This window comes from Martes martes (assembly GCF_963455335.1).
Source record: "Martes martes genome assembly, chromosome: 18".
NCBI classification, from domain to species: domain Eukaryota; kingdom Metazoa; phylum Chordata; class Mammalia; order Carnivora; family Mustelidae; genus Martes; species Martes martes.
Window position 1 is genome coordinate 788,619 of NC_137906.1, and position 25,710 is coordinate 814,328.

Here is a 25,710-nt window from a genome sequence, read left to right on the forward strand (position 1 = left end):
AGAAGGGGAATCAGGCTCCCTGCCAAGCAGAGAGCCCGATGTGGGGCTCAATCCCAGGACCCTTAGACCATGACCTGAGCCGAAGGCAGAGGCTTAACCCACTGAGCCACTGAGGTGCCCCATTGAGAAGCCATTTTAAGCCCCAGCTGCTCCCCCCCACCCAATGATCTATGCCCTGCTTACCCAAGCGCACCTCTTGCAGAACTTTCTTGGAGATCAGAATTACAAAGAAATGCAAAAACCCAAGTAGTTAAGGGTTTTTGTTCTGTTTTGTTTTTCGTTTTAAGATTTATTTATTTTAGAGAGAGATCCAGCGTTAAGTGGAAGGGTCAGGAGAAGGAGGGAGACTCAAGCTGACTTTGTGCTGAGCTTAGAGCCTAGGCAGGGCTCAGTCTCACGACCCTGAGGTCGTGACCTGAGCTAAAACCAAGAGTCTGACACTTAACCGGCTGCACCACCCAGGCGCCCCAGTAGTTAATAATTTTAAGGGAATAAAGGGAATGCAAAAACTAAGTCTACCAGGCCAGGAAATAGCCTAACCATATCAGGGACTATAAATCAGTGGTAAAAAAAATTCCAGTGCTGTTTCATAAGCAAGCAAAGCTCTGCATTCCTTCCTTGAGATAAGGAGCCCCAAACCCCATCCAGTTTATACAAGATCTCAGAGCATGCCCATATAGCCCCTTTAACGGTTATATCTGCTTCCTTGTTATGTTAAAGTCTCCATCCTAGAAGGAGCACAAGCTTCAATGACATAACATAGGATGTATGCAACCTTATGCCCACCCTTATAATGACAGAGCTTCCCTTTCTTGAGTATTTGTCCTAACCCTAAATAAAAAGAACCCGCTCACCCCTGCTCAGGGATTCACTGCTTTGGAAGTATTCTTCGTGATTTCCTTTATTTGCTGCAAATAGTTTCCTTTGTTTGCCAACTCTACTTTGGTGTAGTCTCTACCTGTAACTCACCAAGGAGCAAACTCACAGTTTGGTTATAGGTCCTTTCAGTAAAGTATTATGCAGCCATTAAGATGATTTTGTAAGTATGCTTCTGGACACATAAATATGTTAATATTTTTCCAGTTTTTGTCTTTTTATATATTTTACTGAGAATTTGGGATATTTTAATGCAAAGTTATCAGATACTGTTGGTTGCTACTATAGTAACTTAGTGATTTTTGTCATGTTGACTTTTGGTTGGTGAATATTTTGTATCTGATAATGTGCTTGGGGAAGAGTTGGTTTATGGATATCTTGCTTTTGTACATTGAATTTTAAATTGTTGCTCAGGTAATTTTTGAAAAAGACTCATTTATTTATTACATATTGAAGTCAGAGGTTGGTAAGTTAAATGTGATATGTATAGTACTAAATTTTATGAAAAAGCTTTGTCATTTTTGAGTGATTTCTTAGTGATTACTGCTCTTTCTTCTCTCATACAGCATGCATTATGCATCTGCCACAGCACAAATGAAATGTGCTAGAGGAATCATTCCTATAGAACTATCTAAAATGAAACCCACCATTATTAGAGTTAATTTGGTTCCCTAAGAGCACTTTTCTTTGCTTCACTAAGTAAGTTTTATTTGCTTTGTTCAGACTTAAATGAATTTTTATTTCATCTCAGTGTTTATAAAATGGAATACATGAGAAAATTTTTCTAGGATCATTTCTCTGCTCTTGTCAGTAAACCCCGTCATTTGTTTAATGTATTCCTATTACCACTGAATTTATCACCAGTAAATAATACTTGATCAGAAACATTAATTGGAAGATTCAGAATCATAAACTCTCCTGTTTTTGATCTTTAATCATTTTTCCCTGTCTCCCACATGTCCTCTCAAATTTCTCTTGATTAATTTTTTGTTTGTTTGTTTTAAAGATTATCATATAGTAAAATAGACTTTTTATTTTGGTGCTTATTTCTCTGAATTTTAATACATATATTGATTTGTGTAACAACTACCACAGAACGCAGAACACAGGATAAATAGTTCCATCATCCCAGAAAACTTGATTGTGTTATATTCCTTTAAAGTTACAGTCTTGTGAGCCTGGGTGGCTCAGTCAGTTAAGCATCTGCTTTTGGCTGAAGTCATGATGGCCCCGCATCCGGCTCCCTGCTCAGTGAGGAGTTTGCTTTCCTGTCTCCTTCTTGTTCCCCCCAACCCTGCTCATGCTCTCTCTCTCACTCTTTCTCAAATAAATAAATAAAATCTTAAAAAAAAATAAATTTACAGTCTTCTGGCATCCAATGATCTGTAGTTTTGCCTTTTGAGAATATTTTATGAATAGAACTGTTTTGAGAAAGTCTTCTTCCTTTCAGTTATATGTAGTGTCTTTGGGATTCATGTGCATTGTTGTGTGTATCAAGAGTTTGTTCTTTTTCATTGCTGAGGAATATTCCATCAAGGGATTTACCATGGTTTATCCGATTTACACATTGTATTTGTTTTTAGTTTTTGGTGATTATGAATAGAGCTGCTGTAGACATTCATGTGCAGGTTTTGTGTAAACATAGATTTCATTTCTCTAGGGTAACTGCTCGGGAGTACAGTGATTGGGTTGTATGATACGTGTATGTTCACACTGTTAGAGTCTACCAAACACTGTTTCAGATGTAGCGTCACGCATTCCCAGAAATAAAGAAGTCCAGTTACTCAAGCTCATCAGCACTTGATAGTGTCAGTGTTTTTTATTTTAGCCATTCTAATAAGTGTGTAGTGTGTTGTTGTTGTTGTTTTAACACAATATTATTGAGATGTAACCACATACCAAAAAATTCTCTACAATCTAGGTTTAGAACACTTTCGTCACCCCAAAAAGAAACTGTGTAGTAGTCAACTTTCATCTTCCCTTTCGCGTCAGCCCCAGGCAACTACTAATTTTTCTGTCTCTACAGATTTGCCTGTTTTGGATACTTCATATAAAGGAATCTAATCAATTAGCGTAATGTTTTCAAAGTTTGGGTATATTGAATTGAATTGTGTATCAGTACTTCACTCCTTTTATGGCTGAATAATACTCTGTTGTTTGGATATACCATGTTTTGTTTATACATTTGTCAGTTGCTGGACATTTGTGTTGTTGCTGTTTTCTAGCTATAAATAGTGATGCTTTGCACAAGCTTTCTGTGAGTGCATGTTTTTAGTTCTCTTGTGTAGAATTGCTGGATCATATGTTAGTTCCACATTTAACCTTTTGAGAAACTGCCAAACTTGGCTAAACTGGCTGCAGCATTTCACAGTCCCACCCGCCAGCAGTGTATGAGCAGTGTATATTCCCGTTTCTCCACATCTTTATCACCACTTGTTATTTATTTTTGTTTTTGATTGTAGCCATCTAGTGGGTGTGAAGTAGTTTTGATTTGCATTTTCCTGAAGAATATTGAACATCTTATGTGCATGTTAGCCATTTGTGTATCTTCTTTGGAGAAATGTCTATATGGGTTTTTGCCCACTATTTAATTGGGTTATTTGTGTTGATTGTTGAATTATAACTGTTCTTTATATATTCTGGCTACGAGTCCTTTATCAGAAACATGATTAGTTAGTTTCTCCCATCTTTTTATTTGTCTTTCACTTTCACATCAAAGAAGGATGATGTTCTTTGAAGCACAAATGTTTTTAATTTTGATGAAATCTAATTCATCTGTTTTTAATTTGTCTCTTGTACTTTTGGTCTTATGTCTAAGGAACTGCAGCCACAAAGATTTATACCTCTCCAGTCTCAGAGTTTTATAGTGTTAGCTCTGACATTTAAGTCTCTAGTTAATTTTTTTTAAAAGATTTTATTTATGTGAGAGAGAGAATGAGAGAGAGAGAGCATGAGAGGGGAGACGTTCAGAGGGAGAAGCAGATTCCCTGCTGAGCAGGAAGCCCGATGTGGGACTTGATCTTAGGACTCCAGGATCGTGACCTAAGCTGAAGGCAGTCACCCAACCAACTGAGCCACCCAGGTGCCCCTCTAGTTCCTTTTGAGTAAAGTTTTGTGAGCAGGTGTTCAACTTCTTTCTTTTACATGTGGATATCCAGTTGTCCTAATACCATTTGTTGAAAAGGGTGTTCCTTCCTCACACGGTTGTCTTAGTACCCTGTCAAGAATCAATTGACCACATCAAAAGATGTTCCATATCACTCATTATCAGGAAATTGCAAATCAAAACTACAATGAGATAATCATATTGCACCTGTCAGAATGGTCAAAATAAAAAAATACGTGAAAACAAGAAGTGTTGTTAAGGATGTGGACAAAAAGGAACCCTGTGCACTCTTGGTGGGAATGCAACCCGGTGCAGCCACTGTGGAAAACAGTATGGAGTTTCCTCAAAAAGTTAAAAATAGAACTACCATAGGACCTAGTAATAGCACTGCTGGGTATTTAATCCCAAATTACAAAAACAAAACAAAACAAAAAAACAATTCAAAGGGAACATGAACCCCTGTTTATAGCAGCATTATTCACAGTAGCCAAGATACGGAGGCAGGCCAGTGGCCATCAGTAGATGAATGGATAAAGAGGTGGTATATATTTATATATTCATACACACGCACACGCATGCACAATGAAATATGACTCAGCCATAAAGAATGAAATCTTGCCATTTGCAGCAACATGGATGGAGATAGAGAGTATAATGCTAAGTGAAATAAGTTAGTCAGAGAATGACAAATACCATATTATTTCACTCATATGTGTAATTTAAGAAACAAAACAAATGAACAAGGGAGAAAAGAGAGAGAGAAACAAACCAAGAAACAGACTCTTTTTTTTTTTTTTAAGAATTTTTATTTATTTATTTGACAGAGGGAGATCACAAGCAGGCAGAGAGAGGTAGAGAGGGGGAAGCAGGGTCCCCGCTGAGCAGAGAGCCTGATGTGGGGCTCTATCCCAGAACCCCGAGATCATGACCTGAGCTGAAGGCAGAGGCTTAACCCACTGAGCCACCCAGGCGCCCCAAGAAACAGACTCTTAATAACAGAGAACAAACTGATGGTTACCAGAGGGGAGGTGGGTGGGGAATTCGTGAAATAAGTGATGGAGATTAAAGAGTGCGCTTACCATGATGAGCACTGACCAATGTGTAGAATTGTTGAATCACTATATTGTACACTTGAAATTAATATAACACTGTGTGTTAACTATACTGGAATTAAAATAAAAAACTTAATTTAAAAAAAAAAGAAAGAAAGCTCAACTTACCAAAAATGTAAGGGTGTATTTCTGGATATATAATCCTATTCTATTCTTTCATATGCTTGTTTTTATCCAGTACTACATTGTCTTCATTACTCTAGCTTTGTAGTAAGTTTTGAGATTGGGGATTGTGAATATTCCATCCTGTTCTTTTTCAGGATGGTTTTGGCCAGAATGAGATTGTATGAACCTAAAATAGGATTAAGTAACTCCCTGCTTAAAATTTTTAAATCAGCCACATCTGATTGCATCTTTCATAAAATGTCATAACCCTAAACTGATCCACAAGATTTATGATCTGACCCCTGCCCATTTTTCAAGTTTCATTATTCACCCACTTTTTCTCTTGCTTTACCCTGCTCCTTGAAAGCTTTGAAATGGCCTTCCATTGCAGGACTTTTGCATATCTACTTGCTTTTGCTTAGAATGTTCTTCTCTTCACTTTGCCTGTATCCTGTTCACTGTTCAGATCTCTACCTAAATGTAATCTTTTTAGGTAGTCTGACCCTATTATTTTAAAAGATTTTATTTATTTTTGGCGCGTGCACGTGCACGCACAAGAGAGAGAGAGAGCGAGAGAGAGCGAGCGAACGCACACATGCACACATGAGCTGGAGAAGGGGGAGGGGTAGAGAGAGAAGCAAGCTTCCTGCTAAGCAGGGAACCCAACTCAGGACCCAATCCCAGGGCCCTGGGATCATGACTTGAGCCGAAGGCAGAAACTTAACTGACTGAGCCACCCAGGCATCCCTATCCCTGTTATTTTAAAAATATTTGTTTTTCTTTCCCCACTCTGAAAAGTAACAAATATTCATTGTAGGAAGTTTGAAAAATAAAGAATGGTGACTACTAGGAAACCAGAGGATAAGCATTTAGTGTGGTAGATACATCTGATGCCAGGTTGTTATTTGATCCTTTGGTCCTTATTTTCTTTGAAAGCCTACAGAAGTATTTTCTTCACACTTGAAATTGAAGGTTATTTGAAATTGCCAGAATGTGTCCAGATTGGGTTTATTGTCATTTATTTTGCTTAAAATGTTGGTCCTCATATCTATAGATAATTTTTTTCCATTTCAGCAATGTTTTCTTCATTTGTGCTTATAATTTCTAACCAAAATATTGTTATTCTAGGGTTAAATCTTAATTTTGCAATCTGTCTGTTCTCTCTTCTTTCCATTGTTTTCTTTTCTTTCCATCTGCCCCCTTTTAAACTGAATGCTAGTATAACATCTTAAGTGTGTCTTTTATATCATGGATGCAGTTTTCTGTATAGATAGTTCAGTGCTATGTTGCTACCAGTGTTCTTTGTTCTTGTTCTAGAGAGAGCACAGGGGTCGGGGGAGGAGGGGCAGAGGGAGATGGAGAGAAAATCTTAAACAGGCTCCACACCCAGAGCACAGCCCACGCAGGACTTGATTTCATGACCCTGAGAGCATTACCTGAGCCAAAATCAAGAGTCAGATGCTTAACCGACAGAGCCACCCAGGTGCCCTACTACCAGTGTTCTTAATCAGTGCTTTTTTCTTTGCTGTCTTATTAAGCTGACTGTTTAATCTCAATGTATTCTCACTTTGTTTTTCTATGTTGTAGCTTTATAGTACAGTACATTGCCTGGCACATAATATGTGTTCCGATATGCAATGAAAGGAATGGATATATGAGTAAACAAAAACCAGATCTTGGTGTATCCTACTGAGACTATCAAAATATTTTTCTAGGAAAGTATTCTTTAAAAAAAAAAACAACCAGCTGTGTTGAGGTATAATGTATATACAATAAGATTTACCATTGTAAGGGTCCAATTCAGTGATTTTTTAAGTAACTTTTCTAGAGCTGTGTAACTAACACAGCAGTCCAGTTTTAGAATATTTCCATTACTACAAAAAGTCACTTCATGCCTATTTGTCATTAAATTCCTGCTTCCAACCTCTGCTTTCTGTCTCTTTAAATTTGCCTCGTATGGACATTTCATGTAAATATATGCTGATGCAGCTGCTCGGATGCACACCCACACACTTAAAATTGTTTTCATTTCTAAGCATGGCTCTCTAGGGGCTGCCTTCCTGTTAGCATAGCTTAGTGGACAGTGATTGGGCTCAAGTGTCTTAAGACACTATGACCTTTCATCTGGCAGTGGATCTTCCTGTGTGTAGAGGAGCACATTCAAAGTTCGGGTGTTTCATATCTGCGCTGGTGTTTACCTTCCTATCACTCCTCTTTGCCTCCATGGACCTCTTCATTGGCAAAGAGCTCGCCAGTCATGACTGCATAATTGTCTTCACGCACTGTTCACCAGTTCTCCCGAACAACTTCTTGTTACCTAAACATGCCGTGTTCAGTCATGTCTTTGTGCAAGTTCCTACTGCTGAGAGTACCCCTTCCTCTTACTTCTTTTGAGGCTTTTATAGCTTCCTCTGGTAGACTTATGTACTTCTTTTCATTATACTCTCATTGTCCTGTTGGCTTGTTTCTACTAAGGCTCTGAGTGCATTTTGTCATTGTTTGCACATCTGTCTGTTCATGAGACTGTTTCCTGAGAGCAAGAGTCACTGCACTGTAGTTGTTGTCAAAGCTTATCCTCAGCCAAGCCCAAGTATCTGGCCTGTAGTATCTAAATAAATGACTTGCGGGATAAATAAACTGAATCTTTGTTAAAGTTTTGGCAGTTGTATATTTCTTCTGTAATTTCTCTTTAGAGTAGAATGGAGGATAATGACTTCTTAGGGGTGAAGCAAATCTGAATGCCAGTGGTTAGATTGCAGACATACTTGGACATATTAAATACTTGCATGATTCACTGATAGAAATAGTTTTATTTTGCCATTCTCTGCAAGGTACCTGGGTTCAGAATTGTGTGGATTTTTTTTAAAGATTTTATTTATTTATTTGACAGACAGAGATCACAAGTAGGCAGAGAGGCAGGCAGAGAGAGAGAGAGAGGAAGGGAAGCAGGCTCCCTGCTGAGCAGAGAGCCCGATGTGCGGCTCGATCCCAGGACCTTGGAATCATGACCTGAGCCGAAGGCAGAGGCTTAACCCACTGAGCCACCCAGGCACCCCAGCTTTGGAATCGTTACATTAAGAAAAGCTGTTTCTGATTAGCAATGATTTCTTTTTGCTTGCACTTGTGTATATTTATGTTCCAAGAATATCACAGTGTTTAAGGCTGCTTCAGCTTCTTTCTAGCTAAAATGTAATGGTGATCACTGACGACTAAGTTGTAAACAATCTCTTTTTTTGGTAAACAGTCTTAATGTGATGATAAAATAACTTTTTCCTTTTCCCATTAGATGTTCATCCTCTTTCTGCAGTAGAATCTCCATGGCCTGAGCATTTTCTGAAAATTATTTTGAGCAGACTATCTGTTTAATAACAAGATAACCACATCAAGATGGTTGGAAAACTGAAGCAGAACTTACTATTGGCATGTCTGGTGATTAGTTCTGTGACTGTGTTTTACTTGGGCCAACACGCCATGGAATGCCATCACCGAATAGAAGAACGTAGCCAGCCCCTCAAATTGGAGAGCGTAAAGACCACTGTGCGAACTGGCCTGGACATCAAAGCCAATAAAACCTTTGCCTATCACAAAGATATGCCTTTAATATTTATTGGAGGTGTGCCTCGGAGTGGAACCACACTCATGAGGGCCATGCTAGATGCACACCCCGATATTCGCTGTGGAGAGGAAACCAGGGTGATTCCCCGAATCCTGGCCCTGAAGCAGATGTGGTCACGGTCAAGTAAAGAGAAAATACGCTTGGATGAGGCTGGTGTCACCGATGAAGTGCTGGATTCTGCCATGCAAGCCTTCCTACTAGAAATTATTGTTAAGCACGGAGAACCAGCTCCTTATTTATGTAATAAAGATCCTTTTGCCCTGAAATCCTTAACTTACCTTGCCAGGTTATTCCCCAATGCCAAATTTCTCCTGATGGTCCGAGATGGCCGGGCATCAGTACATTCAATGATTTCTCGGAAAGTTACCATAGCTGGGTTTGACCTGAACAGTTACAGAGACTGTTTGACCAAATGGAATCGTGCCATAGAGACCATGTATAACCAGTGTATGGAAGTTGGCTATAAAAAATGCATGTTAGTTCACTATGAACAACTTGTCTTGCATCCTGAACGGTGGATGAGAACACTCTTAAAGTTCCTTCAGATTCCATGGAACCACTCAGTATTACATCATGAGGAGATGATTGGGAAAGCTGGAGGAGTATCTCTGTCAAAGTGAGTAGATGTCATTATTATTTTTATTACCCTATATTCAGGTAATAAAGAGGTGTGTGTATGTGTGTAAACTCCAGCTCTCTTTTGGAATAGATACAACTTCATCAATGAGTTTTTAAAAAAATTCTCTAGCTAGTTCATTATAGACCCTTTCATTTATTTAATTCTTCTGTATGTTTACGAATTGTGGTCCTTTTTACTTTTTTGATGGAAGCAAACCCAATTTATAGCAGTTAAAGGTCTTTTTCACAGACCTCAGGCCTTAATGTCCATGATTCAATTTTAGTGACTCCTGATTTCTAATTTCTAGATACTCTTATTATAAGGATAGTTGGCTTTTGTTTGGATTAAGGTTAATATGAGAAGCATCTCACATGTTGGTAAGCAAGTGGTGAATTCTGAGCATTTAGGAATTTTTAGTAATAGAGAAAAATAAAGGCTAAGATGATCTAACCCAGTCCTTTCACTTTACAGGTTGGAAAAATGAATCAGAAAGTAAAAATGATTCACTCAAATTTAGATGGAAAGGTCAGAATTAGAATCCATGCCTTGGTCTCAGTGGGCTAGTGCTGTTTTCCATGACATTTCATAACATGTAGTAATTCTTTTGTCATCTTAAGGGTCTTGATTTTTTTCATAGAGGTAGAGAACTCCACAGGTTGGAAGCTTAATCCATAATCCATCCGTACGGGAAGTTCCTTAGATTCAAATACTTCTAAAACCATTGCATTTTTCCCTTTCTTATGAAGTGGTGACTGGGGTGCCCTGACTTGATCTGACAATGTGATTTGATGACTTTTGTACCCAGAATAAGGATATAAAATGAAACTACTTAATTCAGGTAGCATCTCCTTATGGGGGAAAGTTGGGTGTAAGTAAGTTTTATTTTTTTCCATTTATAAAGGTAATATGTACTCACTGTTTAAAAAAAAAAAAAGAAAGAAAGAAAAGATAAAACAGTGTACTTCTCCCTTAGGTACCCTGCTTCCTCCTACCAAGGAATGTCTTCTTGATTCCTTTTTTCAGTGTATAGAACTTGTGCAGTGAGAATCGATTCCTGATCTAGGTAATTTGAAAGGAACAGCTGCATTTCTGCACTTAGCTTACGGGGTATTGATTATAAATTATTAGGTATTATCACTCTAATGGCTTAGGATTATTTTTATTGAGTCAAAGGAAATTATAGCTAATGTCATCATAGTTTATTGTTCTTTCCAGATAATAGACCGTAACTAATTTCTAATCGCCTGTATTCCTAGGTGAGCATTTCACTTTATGCGCTTATATGTTGGCCCAGATACTCTGATGCTGTTTCCTTCTAGTAGTTTAAAATAAACCTGGTAGACACCACCATACCCACCCCCAGTCTGTCCAAGTAGGGATTAAGGAGATATGCTCAAGGTAGATTTTGGTGGAAATAAGGAAAAGATCATTTTACATATATGATTACTATGTTTAAGGCAAACCTGGAGACTGAGGAAATTCATAGAAACTACAAATAAATGGATTTTAGAAGGGGAAGAGACCTTACTTAGCATTTAATTTGAGGCATGGAGACCCAGTGCGGTTTTGCACCTTGTCAAGAATCACACCTGGTAGAGCCATGACTAGACCTTGCAATGCTTATTCCAAGATTCTTGGTATCATATGAGTTATTTTTAAATTAAGGCATACCTATAAGTAAATGCACAGATATTCAGTGTACAATTTGATGAGTGTTTACATCCATATACACCTGTATAATCACCATCTGTATAAAAATATAGAAAATTACCAGTGCTCGGGAGGCTCCTTTATCCCTCTTTTGGTTAACATCTTCCTCAACCCAAAAGAAACCACTGTTCCGACCTCTGTCACCAAGGGGCTCTGATGTCATGTGTGAAGTTCAGAAATAGTCTTGCTTGTTTTTGAACTTCATATAAATGCAAGCATGCCTATTTATTATTTTTTGCCTAGCTACTTCCATGTAACCTTAGATTTACCCATAACCTTGTAAAGAGCAGCTGTTGATTCTTTTTCATTACTATGTAATACTCTAGTATATAAATATAACAGTTTATCCATTGTTACATTGGTGGACATTTGATGTTTCCAGTTTGGGGCTATTATGGATAAAGTGGCCAAGATCATTCTTGTCCATTGCTATTGGTGAACAGAACATTAATTTCTCTTGGGTATATGCCAGTGAGTAGAATCGCTAGATCATAAGACCTCTCTATATCTCCATATTTAGATGTCTTTAACAGATACTTGTTTTCCGCAGGATCTGTACCATTCACGTACAGCTGTATTATACAGGAATGTGTTCTAGTTGCTTTGCAGCTTTGCCAACACTTGGTATTCTGAGTCCTTTTAATTTTAGGACAGGTACAAGTATTTTTTTAAACCTAAAAACAAAACAAAAGAACATTTGGATTCTTCCCTATAAATATTTTTTTTTCTGGGAAAATTGTTTAAAATAAGTATTTTAATACTTATTGTGGTATTACTTAGTACTGAAATAACTAAAAATATTTAGGCAGTTTTGAAGGCTTGAAGATATTACCAGATGGCCCAGGAACATATGCAGAAATTATTGAAGACAGTGGTAAGGAAAACTTTCACAGTTCTACCTCCCCTATTGCGTTAACTAAAAAAGCAATGCTTTTTTTGCTTTGCTTAGGAATTTCCAGTTATTTTCAGTCAGAGAGGTACATCTCGCCTCCCTGGTCAGTTCCAGTTCCAGTAGGAGCATAAGTTAATCACTTGCTAACATATGTAAGAGTTCCTCTATGAAAGAATTTGGTGGAAGAAAACATTCTTTCATTCTGGGGTGGTTCAGGGAATCTTCATTAGAGACTAGTGTGTATAAGCTAAGCTTTTTTTTTTTTAAACTGAAAATAAAAGCAAAGTTTTTAATGAGTGGGGAGGAGATAGAAACAGATTGCTTTAGCTGGGTAATAACTTTAGGTCTGCATTAAGATACAACTATAGAATTTTAGGTACACTATTAATCTTTGATGTTTTTAGTCATTTCAAGGCGAAGTAGTAGAATAGTTTCTCCAGTGATTGATGTTGTACCTTTGATGTTTTGAATATTGTGTTCTGTTTTAACAAATTATTTACCCATACTGTTCAACATTATATTAAATTGAGCTGTAGTCTTGATTACTATGGCTCCAAAAATGATACAGAGCTCACTGATCTCTTTATTTCCTCCAAACTAATTGAGTAGAAAAAATTGAAGCATTTCTAAATGTCTTTTTGCCTTTATCTTTCAAGAAATGTTTATATAGAAAGGTAGGGAGGAGTAAATTTTAAGGAAAATACCTTATGCAATTAGGTGGGTTCTAGTAGAATTCTCCAAGTGATTGAATATGTAGTAGGATTTTGCTAATGATAGAATGGTATCTACTGCCTGCCTGCTTCTCAGATATTTGGAGTAGGAAATGGAAATAAAGTTTGAGGCTATTTACATTAACTTCGTCTCATGAATTGTGGAATATTTGTGGAATTTCAGTCATTTCCATCTGGGAACATTCAGGAAATTACTAGTGTATACAGCATTGTTCCTGCTTTTAAACTCATTCAGATACTATGAAATTACCTGGAACAGATAAAAATCATCAGTAACAATAACAGAAAAGTGCACCAAGGTATACTTAAGGTCGACTAAAATGAAAAAGTAACCTAGGATCAGTAAACAGATTTACTAGGTGAAAAGAGCAAAGCCAGAAAAACAAAACACTATAAAGATAACCCTTAAGCAGAAGCAAGTACAAGAATCATAACTACAATTCAGAGAGAAGTTATCTGCCCTTGGGGCAAAAAAAAAAAGGTAGAGAACTGTTAAGCACAAATAGGTTGGAAGGAAAAATATAGTAGCAGTGGTAAGTACAAGAGAAAAAAATAGTACAATATTTGACACTATACAATATAATATACTATATAATACAATAATTGACACTCTGAAACTTCCAGTGAGTAAAGCAGAGAGAAAACTAGAAATCAGATCCAGAACAGAGATAGTATTAAATAAGAATAAACTCCGTAAATTTTAAAGAACTAAATGGCTTTATTAATTCATGAATCAGGCAGTAGCCCATCTAGCAAGTAGTGGGGGAGCCCCAAAAGTTTACAGAAAAGGGAAGGTTTTTAAAGATAAAGAGACAGTGGGAAAAATGAAATTATTAGGAAAGAAACCATTGTTGTAGGCGAGATTGCCCTCCTAAGGGGAATAGCCGCCGTCTACAGTAAATCTGCTAGTGCTGACCGGGAAGTTCCCACGCTGACTGATGAAAGGTTACATTTCAGTGGGTGTGAAGCTGCAGTTAAAGAGGTATTAAGACTTTTTTTTTAATCTTTTAGGAACAAGAACCAGGTTTTTCATTTGTTCATTTCTTACATTCAACGTATTCCTCAAGGACAGCCCTTGGCCTGAGACTCTGCTATCACACAACTGCAGCCCACCGCCTTATGGGGTTTTCCCTCCCTGTCAGTTTTACAGAGGCCTACCCTAGCCCTAACAGAGAAGTAAGGACCTGCCAAAAGGAGCGAATCCTGAATCCTGCAAGCCTCCTGGTAGGCCCTTTTAACTCATGATGTAAATTCAGGGGAGTTGACCAGTAAGGTGTCTTATTTTGCTTCTAGAAAGTTAGGGCCATAGTTAGATTTTCTTCTAGCCTGAAATAACAGGTTGTCCTAAATTCAGAGGTTGGCACCCTTATCAGTGGCCTGAGAGAGAAAGATGAAGACGTTATCTTTCCAGGCCCATGGCAGAGTAAAGGAAAGGAAAAGGAGAAAGATTGCAGGTTCTGTTAAAGCAGGCGGCCCTGCTCCGTCGCCTTGCATGGACGTCTGTCTTGACAATGAGTACTTCTCTTCCTCGTAATTTGATTTGAAGGTCTGTGGTGTCTGTATAGGGCTGGGTGTCATGTGGAGGCTTTAGCTGGGTGACACGTACACAAGGCTTACTACCTTCTAATTTTGCAGAGCAATGTCCGTAGCAGTTGGTAATGTTCCTTCCAGGTGGGGCTCAAAAGCTGTTTTTCTCTCACGTTTCCAACATGGCTAATCAGTTCTAAACTGTGACCTTTGAATTGGGATCCAGATAGACTTCTTTGGCCTGTTGATAGACTTGAACATAAGACTTTAGAGGCTTATAGTAGCTTGTACTTCCATAAGATAACAGAAGGTTGTGTATTGGTGGGATTCCAAGAAATCTGTAAGGTTTTTGTCTCTGGAATTAATCGTAAGGAGACTGCTAGAGCCTCGGAGCCCTTTTAGCAGTTTGCATTTTATTTTATTTTATTTATTTATTTTTTTTTATTATTTTTTTATTTTATTTTTTATTTTTATTTTATATTTTTTTATTAAAAGATTTTATTTATTTATTTGACAGACAGAGATCACAAGCAGGCAGAGAGGCAGGCAGAGAGAGAGGAAGGGAAGCAGGCTCCCCGCTGAGCAGAGAGCCCGATGTGGGGCTCGATCCCAGGACCCTGGGATCATGACCTGAGCCGAAGGCAGAGGCTTTAACCCACTGAGCCACCCAGGCACCCCAGCAGTTTGCATTTTAAAAAGACCTTTCCCCCTTTCTTTCTTCCTTTGGAGTCAGGTGATTATGAGCTGTGTTTCTAACTCCAAGGGACTGAAAGAATGTAAGTTTCTCCAAGATGGACTTTTGCTTTCCTAAGGCCAATAATTTACAAGCTGTTTGAGATAAAGGAGTTGGGGGATTGGTGAAGAGATAGGTGAATTTTGAATTGCCTCTAGAGCAGAGTTTTGTTTTGCAAACAATTTGCAAGATTAGGACAGTTGCTTTCAATTCCTCAAAGAATTGGGGTGTAACTTAAATGACATCATACATTGATCCACTTATCCAACTACATTATCCTCAATTGGTTTCTTTCCCCTGGGTAAAGAATTTTAATTATAAATATTTCCGGCAGTATTGAATAACCCCGCTCAGGTGTAAGGGCCCCAAAGAGAGTAAAGGATATTAACTTCCCAAAACCCAGTCACTCCTAAAGATTGCCGAAAAAAAAGAACCAACAGCTTGTATGTTCCAGGCAGGCAAAAAGCCAAGTCCAGGTGTGTAAACAAGAAGACAACAGCTATCCCAGAGAGAGGAAGGATCAGTAAATAATGGGTTTGAATTTGGAAGGCAAGGGGTCTTTTATCCATTTCGAGTTTATCTTTGTGTACGGTGTAAGAGAATGGTCGAGTTTCATTCTTCTACATATAGCTGTCCAGTTTTCCCAGCACCATTTATTGAAGAGACTGTCTTTTTTCCACTGTATATTTTTTCCTGTTTTGTCGAAGATTATTTGACCATAGAGTTGAGGGTCCATATCTGGGCTCTCTACTCTGTTCCACTGGTCTGTGTGTCTGTTTTTATGCCAGTACCACGCTGTCTTGGTGATCACAGCTTTGTAGTAAAGCTTGAAATCAGGTAACGTGATGCCACCAGTTTTATTTTTGTTTTTCAACATTTCCTTAGCAATTCGGGGTCTCTTCTGATTCCATACAAATTTTAGGATTATTTGCTCCAGCTCTTTGAAAAATACCGGTGGAATTTTGATCGGAATGGCATTAAAAGTATAGATTGCTCTAGGCAGTATAGACATTTTGACAATGTTTATTCTTCCGATCCAAGAGCATGGAATGGTCTTCCATCTTTTTGTGTCTTCTTCAATTTCTTTCATGAGTGTTCTGTAGTTCCTCGAGTACAGATCCTTCACCTCTTTGGTTAGGTTTATTCCCAGGTATCTTATGGTTCTTGGTGCTATAGTAAATGGAATTGATTCTCTAATTTGCCTTTCTGTATTTTCATTGTTAGTGTATAAGAAAGCCACTGATTTCTGTACATTGACTTTGTATCCTGCCACGTTACTGAATTGCTGTATGAGTTCTAGTAGTTTGGGGGAGGAGTGGTTTGGGTTTTCCACATAGAGTATCATGTTATCTGTGAAGAGAGAGAGTTTGACTTCTCCCTTGCCAATTTGAATAACTTTTCTCTTTGTTGTCTGATTGCTGTTGCTAGGACTTCTAATATATGTTGAATAAGAGTGGTGAGAGTGGGCATCCTTGTCGTGTTCCTGATCTCAACGGGAAGGCTGCAAGCTTTTTCCCATTGAGGATGATATTTGCTGTGGGTCTTTCATAGATAGATTTGATGAAGTTCAGGAATGTTCCCTCTATCCCTATACTTTGAAGCGTTTTAATCAGGAACAGATGCTGGATTTTGTCAAATGCTTTTTCTGCATCAATTGAGAGGACCATGGGTAATTTGCAATTTTATTTTCCTCTCTCAACTGGGCACTACAGACAGATGCAGAAGAAAGGATTCTGATAAGAATTTTCACTCTTCACTGGCTTTGTCAGTTTTTCTGTGATCCCGTCTATGGAGTCTGGTATATTCCTTGTTTGTTTAAAGAAATAATGTAGCAGTTTACCAGTAAATTCCTTAGTTTCATCAACTCTAAGAGGGGCCTATATAGGGGCCCTCCTTTGAAGGTAGATAGGAGGTTATCTATACGGCCGTTAATTTGGAAGACTTGTTTATGGTTGTGTAGTCATCTCAGGGTGGAAAATGGTTCAGACAGAGGATTAGTATTCATTCTGTGAGTTCTTAGGAGGAAAGAGGGAGCTGTGGGCATTATAGTCCTGTTTTGGGTCCCTCACATTAATTTTCTTTAGGCTTTTGCAATGAATTTTTCAATGAAACTACTTTGGAATTGTGGAACCTTTTAGGATCCTCTGCTTGCCAATTAAAATGGGTATCCCATTCTGCTTAATTTGGGAACCCTTGCTTTCAAGCACACTTCTTAAATGATCTTCTTTGATTGGAACTTTTCCCATCACGGCCCTTATCATTCTAGGTTATTTTTGGTAAAATTTTGCCATTTCTGTATATATTCAGTGTACCCAGATCTATAGTTTTTATTTTATTTATTATTTACTTAGTTAAAGATTTTTTTTAACAGATTTTATTTATTTGACACACACATACAGAGAGAGAGAGAGAGAGGGAGAGAGGGAACAAAAGCAGGATGAGTGGGAGATGCAGGGTTTGATCCCAGGACCCTGAGATCATGACCTGAGCCCAAGGCAGCCACTTAACGACTGAACACCCAGGTGTTCACTTAACAACTGCCCCCCAGCTTCATAGTTTTTAGGCATAAAATAAGTAGATGCGCCAGAAGGTGGTACATTTGACTCTTCAGCACTTAAGGACCTCATTAGCTAAGCCTCTGTTAACACAAAACCAGACAAACAAACATACAGCAGTAATCAAAAGATGTTACTGTGGGCTGGCTAAGAAAAGGTCTTGTGGACCACCAACACTAAATCGTAGACTCTAGTAAATGGGGATTTCAGACTGGAAATTTGAGGAAGGAATTCCAGTGTGGAATTGTGGACTGGGCTGTGAACAAGGGCTAAAGACTGCTAGGAGCCCCTTGTCAGTCTAGACTGACCTGTTAACCCTGGACTGGTAAGCCAATTAGACTGGTAGCTTGAATGCAGAAGAGTGGGATCAAGCCATGAGGATTTACCGATGGCCCTCAGAAACCGCGGGAAAGACTGTGAACTCAAAGGGGCTTGCAGGGCGCCATGCCTGTGTTTTTCATTGCTCCTGAGTGCTGTCAGAAGTTTGCTTTGGATCTCACTGCTGCCACCAAATCTGTTAAAAAGCAAAATTCAGCTGAGTAAATTTGAAGATCTTACTGGCTTTTAAAAAATAACTAATGAATCAGACATCTAACAAGTAGAGGGGAGCTCCACTGAGCTACACAAGAGGAAGGTTTTTAAAGGCAGAGAGAGGGCACTGAAAATAAAAAAAGAAGAAAGGAGTTTATTAGCAAGGAATGCATTGTTTAGACAAGATTACCTTCCTAAGGGGAGTGGAAAGTGTCAGTAAATTCCTAGGGGTGACAGGAAGTTCTGTGTTGACTAGTTAAAGGTTACATTTCTGGTGGGTTGAAACTGCAGTTAGATTAGGTATTAAGTCTTCGACATCATTTGGGGCAGTGTTTTTCTTTTTAACAGCTTTTTAGGTTATAAAACAGGGAAGATCCCTCTGGCATAAATTAAAAAAAAAAAAGATTTAAAATGTAAGATTCTTTGGAAATGTATTTTTAAGATGAAGCATGTGGGAAATTTGATTTGTAAATAGAGTAACCCATAAAATTGATTAATTTTTGTCAAAGAAAAATCAAGTATATCATAGGTAATACCTAGTGCCTTTTCAGATATTATTGTCTTTTCCCTCTTCTGAATTCAGAACATCATGGTCCTCACCCTCTTCTGAATTACTTGACTTGTAAAGGATGATTTCATTATTTTTTTTTAAACATTCCATTCCATCATTGCTCAAAATCATCTTATCAAATGTCAGCCATATATTAGAATCACTTCAAGTGACTTTGAAAAGACCGAGAGTTAGTTAGTTAGTTAGTTAGTTTGTTTCTTTCTTTCTGTAGGCTCCACACCCAGCATGGAGCCCAACATGGGGCTTGAACTCAGGACCCCGAGATCAAGACTCAGATGCTTAATCATCTGAGCCACCTAAGATACCATAGTTTCTGACTCAGATCTGTGACAAGCCCACGAACTTGCATTTGTAACTGGTTCCTAGGTAATGCTGATGTCCTGGTCTGTGGATTTCACTTTGGGAACCACTGCCTCAAAATCATGCCTCTTCCTCTCTGGGCCCCAACTACGTTGAAATAATTGTATCTACACAGAGAGTCCATACGGCTCGTTATATTTCTCCTCCTGCCTGTAGTACCTTTCACTTCCTTGTTATCTCAGGTTGTACTGCGGCGTTCAGTTCTGATTCCCCTCCCTGGAGATCTCTGAGACCTCCCTCTGTCCTCTACCGTAGACAGAGCTTTCACAGTGCCTGGCACGCAGCAAATATTCAGTAAATTTTGGATGAGATCATCATTATTTTATCATCACCATTTTCTCCATTTTATAGTTTAAAAAACAGAGATACAGAGAGGGACAGTAGTTTATCCAATGTTACAAAACCAGTTAGTATCAGTGAAAGGTTTTAAACACAGGTCTAATCAGCTTCCAAGTCTGAACTCAACCACAGGCACTACTTGATGGTGATTCCCAGTTTTTCATTGTCATGTTTTTCCTGTTCTTATTTGCTGCTTTTACCTTCTTGTTTATGAACTTTATGTAAGTGGGATCATAGTCTGTTTTCTTCTTTCTTGCATGTTCTTTCCTTTCTTTCTTTCCTCATCCTCCCCTTGCTCCTCTTTCTTAACATTGTCTTGAGGTTTATCAGTTTTTAGATATATAGCTATCATCAGTTTATTTCTATTGCCACACACTGTTCTGTGACATAGCTTATTTATACATTTGTACTATTGGTGAACATTTGGGTTGTTTTGGTTTGGGCTGTCTACATTTTTTAAGGTGTCTACTTCAAGAGTTTCTCTGAAATAAACACTTAGGAACAGAATTGTTAGAATCACAGAGAATATGCATGTTCAACTTCACATGGCAATGCCAAACTTTTTTTCTAAGATTTTGTTTGTTTATTTGAGAGAGAGTGCATGCACTAGCAGGGCGAGGGGCAGAAGGACAAGCTGACTCCCCACTGGATGGGGAGCCTGATGCAAGGCTCAATCCCAGGACTCTGAGGATCATGATCTGAGCTGAAGTCAGATGCTTAAACAGCTGGGCCACCCAGGCGCCCTGCCAGATTGTTTTCTAAAGAGTTTGCAGTGGTTTACATTGCCACCATCAGAGTGTAAAAATTCTAGAGTTTCCGTATCCATAAACCTGGCTTTTTTAAAGTTAATATTTTATGTTTATTTTTCATAGATACATATTTTTCCATATATATGAAAAATAAACATAAATTATAAATACCTATATCAGATATAAACATATACATATAGATATGTAGTTCTTTTTATAGTTTTTTTTTAAGATTTTATTTATTTATTTGTCAGAGAGAGAGAGAGAGAGAGAGCACAAGCAGGGTGAGCTACAGATAGAGGGAGAAGCAGGCTCCCCGCCGAGCAAGGAGCCTGATGTGGGACTCAGTCCCAGGACCCTGGGATCATGACTCGAGCCAAGGCAGCTGCTTAACTGAATGAGTCACCCAGGTGTCCCTAGTTATGTAGTTTTAAACTTGTATGTACATCCACACTAAACATATGATAATAAAATAGGGATCATTTAGTGTACAGAACTACAACACATTTTACAACCTTATTTTTTTATATAGGACAGCCTGTTTTTAAAATTTTCCAATTATGTAAGAGTAAATGGTACCTCATTGTGATTTTAATTTCTAATTCTCTGAATGAGCACCATACACACACACACACACACACACACACACACACATTTATTTATTTATTTATTTATTTTAATTTTAATTCCAGTAGTGTTAACATACAGTGTTATATTAGGTTAGGCTTACAATGTAGTGATTCAGTAATTCCACACATCACCTGGTACTCAACATGATAAGTGTGCTCTTAATTCCCTTCACCTATTTCACTCATTCCCCCCAAACACCTGCCCTCTGGCAACTGTCAGTTTGTTCTCTACAGTTAAGAGTTTGTTTTTTGATTTGTTCCTTTTTTCCTCTTTGTTCATTTGTTTGTCTCTTAAATTCCACATTTGAGCAAAATCATATGGTACTTGTCTTTCTATGACTGACTAGATCATTTAGCATTATACCCTTTGGATTTCTATGTGTTTTGCAAATGACAAGATCTCATTCTTTTTTATGGTTCAGTAATAATATTCCATTGTGTGTATATATACTACATCTTTATCCATTTATCAGTTGATGGACAGTTCAGATGCCTCCGTAATTTGGCTATTATAAATAATGTTGCAATAAACATAAAGGTGCATATATTCTTTTGATTACCTTCGTAGTCTTTGGTAAATACCCAGTAGTGGAACTCCTGGATCATATGGTGGTTCTATTTTTAATTTTTTGAGGAACTTCTATACTGTTTTCCACAGTGGCTGCACCAGTTTGCAGTCTTACCAATAGTGCATGAGGGTTCCTTTTTCTTTGCATCCTTTCCAACACTTGTTGTTTCTAGTGTTTTTTATTTTAGCCATTCTGACAGCTGTGAGGTGATATTGTGGTTTTGATTTGCATTTCCTTGATGGTGAGTGGGCTGAGCATTTTTTCATTTGTCTGTTGGCCATCTGTATGTCTTCTTTGGAGAAATATCTGTTCATGTCTTTGCCCAGTTTTTGATTGGATTATTTGTGGGTTTTGGTGTTGAGTTGTATTAGTTCTTTACATATTTTGGATACTAACCCTTTACCAGATTTGTCATTTGCAAATATCTTCAGTTTGTTGATTATTTCTTTTGCTATGCAGGAGCTTTTCATTTTGATGTAGTCCCAGTAGTTTATTTTTGCTTTTGTTTTCTTGCCTCAGGAGACATATATAGAAAAATATTGCTATAGCTGATGTCAGATGTGCTCTTTTCTAGGATTTTTATGGTTTCAGGTCTTACATTTAGGCCTTTAATCCATTTTGAGTTTATTTTCATGTATGATATGAGAAAATGGTCCAGTTTTATTCTTTTGCAGGTAGCAGCCCAGTTTTTCCAGCATCATTTGTTGAAGAGATTATCTTTCTCCCATTACATATTCTTTCCTGCTTTGTTGAAGATTAACTGACCATATAATTGTGGGTTTATTTCTGGGCTCTATTCTGTTCCATTGATCTATGTGTCTATTTCTGTGTTATTACCATACTGTTTTGATTACTACAGCTTTGTAATGTAACGGAAAGTCTAGAGTTGTGATGCCTCTAGTTTCGCTTTTCTTTTCCAAGGTTGCTTTGGCTATGCAGGGTCTTTTCTGATTTCCATACAAATTTTAGGATTGTTTATTCTAGTTCTTTGAAAAATGCTATTGGTGTTTTGATAGGGATTGCATTAAATCTATAGATTGCTTTGGGTAATATAGCCATTTTAACAATATTGTTCTTCCAGTCCATGTGCATAAAATATCTTCCCATTTCTTTGTGTCATCTTTAATTTGTTTCATTAGTGTTTTATAGTTTTCAGAATATAGGTCCTTCACCTCCTTGGTTAAGTTAATTCCTAGGTATTTTATTATTTTGGGTGCAATTGTAAATGGGATTTTTTTTTTAATTTTTCTTTCTGCTACTTCATTATTAGTGTTAGGAAATGCAATGGGTTTCTGTAAATTGGTTTTTTATCCTGCAACCTTACTGAATTAATTAATCAGTTCTAGTATTTTTTTGGTGGAGTCTTTAGGGTTTTCTGTATGTAGTATGTCATCTGCAAATAGTGAAAGTTTTCTTTCTTTCTTTCTTACCAATTTGTATGTCTTTTATTTCTTTTTTTGTCTGATTCCTGTGTCTAGGACTTCCAGTACTATGTTGAATAAAAGTGGTGAGAATGGACATCCTTGTCTTATTCCTCATTTTAGGGGGAAAGTTCTGTTTTTCATCATTGAGTATAATGTTAGCTGTGGTGGTTTTTTTTGTTTTTTGTTTGTTTGTTTGTTTTTTTCATATAAAGCTTTATTATGTTGAGATTTGTTCCTTCTAAGCCTAATTTGTTGAATGTTTTTTATCAGGAATGTATGTTGTACTTTGTGAAATGCTTTTTCTGTATCTATTGAAATTATCATATGGTTTTTATCTGTTCTCTTGTTAACGTGATGTATTACATTGATTGATTTGAGGATATTGAACCACCCTTACATCCCTGGAAGAGCACCTTATATTTTCAGTGGCCATTTGTGGTTTTCTTGTGAAATGCCTGTTCATGACTTTTGCCCATTTTCCAATGCATAAGTTTTGTCATTTTCTTTTTGCTAGACTTTATCTGATATGTATGTTGCAAACCGCTTCTCTTAGTAGCTTGTCTTTTTTTAAGATTTTATTTATTTATTTGAGAGAGAGAGTGAGAATGAGAGAATGAGCATGCAGAGAGGGAGAAGAAGAAGCAGACTCCTTGCTGAGCAGGGAGCTTGATGTAGGGCTCAGTCCCAGGACCCTGAGATCATGACCTGAGCCGAAGGCAGACACTTAACCGACTAAGCTACCCAGGTGTCCCTCTTTATGCATTTAGTAACAAAATCCTCCCTTACCCTAAGGCTGTAGAAATTGTCTGCCATATTTTTTCCCCTAATTTTCCTTTTGCATTAATCAGTCTGAAATTTGTTATTCAATGTAGGTTTTATTTTTTGTGTGTGAGGTACAGATCCATTTTTTATTTATTTCCATATAGATGAGTTTCCTAGAAAGTGATTGTTCCCCTAATGATGTATAGTACCAAGCTAGGTTAAATATTATGTTTCCATATGTGCATTATTCTGTTAGCTCTTTTTCTTCAACTCTACTCCGTTTTAATTATTATTGTTTTACAAAAATATCTTAATATTTAGCGTAGGGCAAGCCCTCTGCTTTGTTCTTGTTTTCTTGGAAAATCTTGGCTGCTTTTTAACCTTTTTTCCTCCATATAAATCTTGCTTAAATTTACATATAATCTGCAGACAATTTTGAGACAGATAGCCATCATTATGTTAGTAAGCCTTCCTATCCATAACACAGAATGCTTCTGCATTTATTTAGATCTTCAACATCTTTTGAGGATATATTACAATGTTCTTTATACAAGTCTTGTATTTCTTTTGATTAATTTATGGTTAAGTGCCTTTTTGTTAATGTAAATGTGTTTTAAAATTTTATGTTCTTGAATAGCAATGCAAATGACTTATTTATTTACATCCTACAGTTTCCCTAATATTTTGTGTGTTTGCCTGTGTTAAGACTTCTAATAATAATAAACAACCTGTCCTAGGGGTGCTTGGGTGGCTCAGTGGGTTAAGCCTCTGCCTTCAGCTCAGGTCATGATCTCAGGGTCCTGCGGTGGAGCCCCATATCAGGCTCAGCGGGGAACCTTCCTCCCTCCCTCCACCCCCCACTTGCCTCTCTGCCTGTTTGTGATCTCTTTCTGTCAAATAAATAAATAAAATCTTTTTAAAAAATTAAATAACCTGTTCTAAAGCAGTGGTTCTTGACTGGGGCCAGTTCGCTCCCCTGGGGTATGTTTGACAATGTCTGGAAATATTTTTGTTGTCACAGCAATGGAGTGGTGGCACTACTGGCATCTAATGGCTAGGGCCTGGAATGCTACTAAACATCTTACAGTGTGCAGGGAAATCCCCATAACAAAGAGTTTATCAATTCAAAAATGTCAGTAGTGCCAGGGTTGAGAAACCTTAAGATAATCTTTTTATTATTATTATGAAAAGTTTCAAATACAAACATAGAATGGTATACAAAACCTCCTTATGACCTCCAGCAATTATCAACACTGTTCCATTACTTCTGAATTGTTTTATTTTATTTTTTTAAAGATTTTATTTATTTATTTGACAGAGATCACAAGTAGGCAGAGGCAGGCAGATAGAGAGGGGGAAGCAGGCTCCCTGCTGAGCAGAGAGCCCCATGTGGGAAAGACTGACACACTACCTGCTGTGTGCTAAGGAGCCCAGTATCATTACACCTTTTTTTTTTTTTTTTTTTAAAGAAATCACTTATCTCAGGGTGCCTGGATGGTTGAGTGGGTTGAGCCTGTGCCTTTGGCTCAGGTCATGATCTCAGGGTCCTGGGATCAAGCCTCGAGTTGGGCTCTCTGCTCGGTGGGGAGCCTGCTTCCCTCTCTCTCTCTGCCTGCCTCTCTGCCTACTTGTGATCTCTCTCTCTGTCAAATAAATAAATAAAATCTTTTTTAAAAAAAGAAATCATTTATCTCATTAAAAAAATTATCAACAGTTTTAAATCAAGCATTTACAAAAATACATTCCGAATATAATCTGCCTTAAGTTTCTTTTCCCTAATGTAATAAAGTATTATGTTTTATGTTATTAGTTCCTCTGAAGACATACTCAGTGAGTAAAATGATTAAGATTTTGGTTTCTTACATTGTTCTGGGTTTGAATCCCAGCTCTGCCACTTAACAAGCATTTGGACCTAGACAGGTCACTTTATCACTTTCAGTCTTGGTTTATTTCCCATTTAAACAGTTGCATTTAAGAAAAAATTTGGAGCCACTCTTACAAAGAATGGAGATGAACAACCAGAGGGAGTAGTATGTAGGATGGCGGGGATCAGAAGGGTCTGAAAGGACAGGGATTTATGCCCGCAGGAAACTGGGGCGCTCCACCTTCCCAGATTGTAGATGTGTTCAGCAGCCTAAAGGCTTTTCAAAATGTAGTGACTGAAGACAGTAGACATTTCTTAGAGTTGCTGTGT

The 25,710-nt window shown here is 37.7% G+C and overlaps 1 protein-coding gene across 5 annotated transcripts in view; it reads left to right on the plus strand.

The window, feature by feature from the left end:
• Window positions 1-25,710, plus strand: part of TPST1 (tyrosylprotein sulfotransferase 1) — a 130,059-nt gene that overhangs the window by 35,227 nt on the left and 69,122 nt on the right. For 4 of the 5 annotated variants that reach the window (XM_080831015.1, XM_080831011.1, XM_080831014.1 and 1 more), the window contains exon 2: window positions 8,486-9,431. In XM_080831015.1, the coding sequence (XP_080687141.1) occupies window positions 8,587-9,431 (845 nt within the window). In that variant the 5' untranslated portion in view covers window positions 8,486-8,586. Of the gene's footprint in view, window positions 1-1,554; window positions 1,576-8,485; window positions 9,432-25,710 lie in introns of those variants that run through there. The other variant, XM_080831012.1, reaches the window with a different exon arrangement.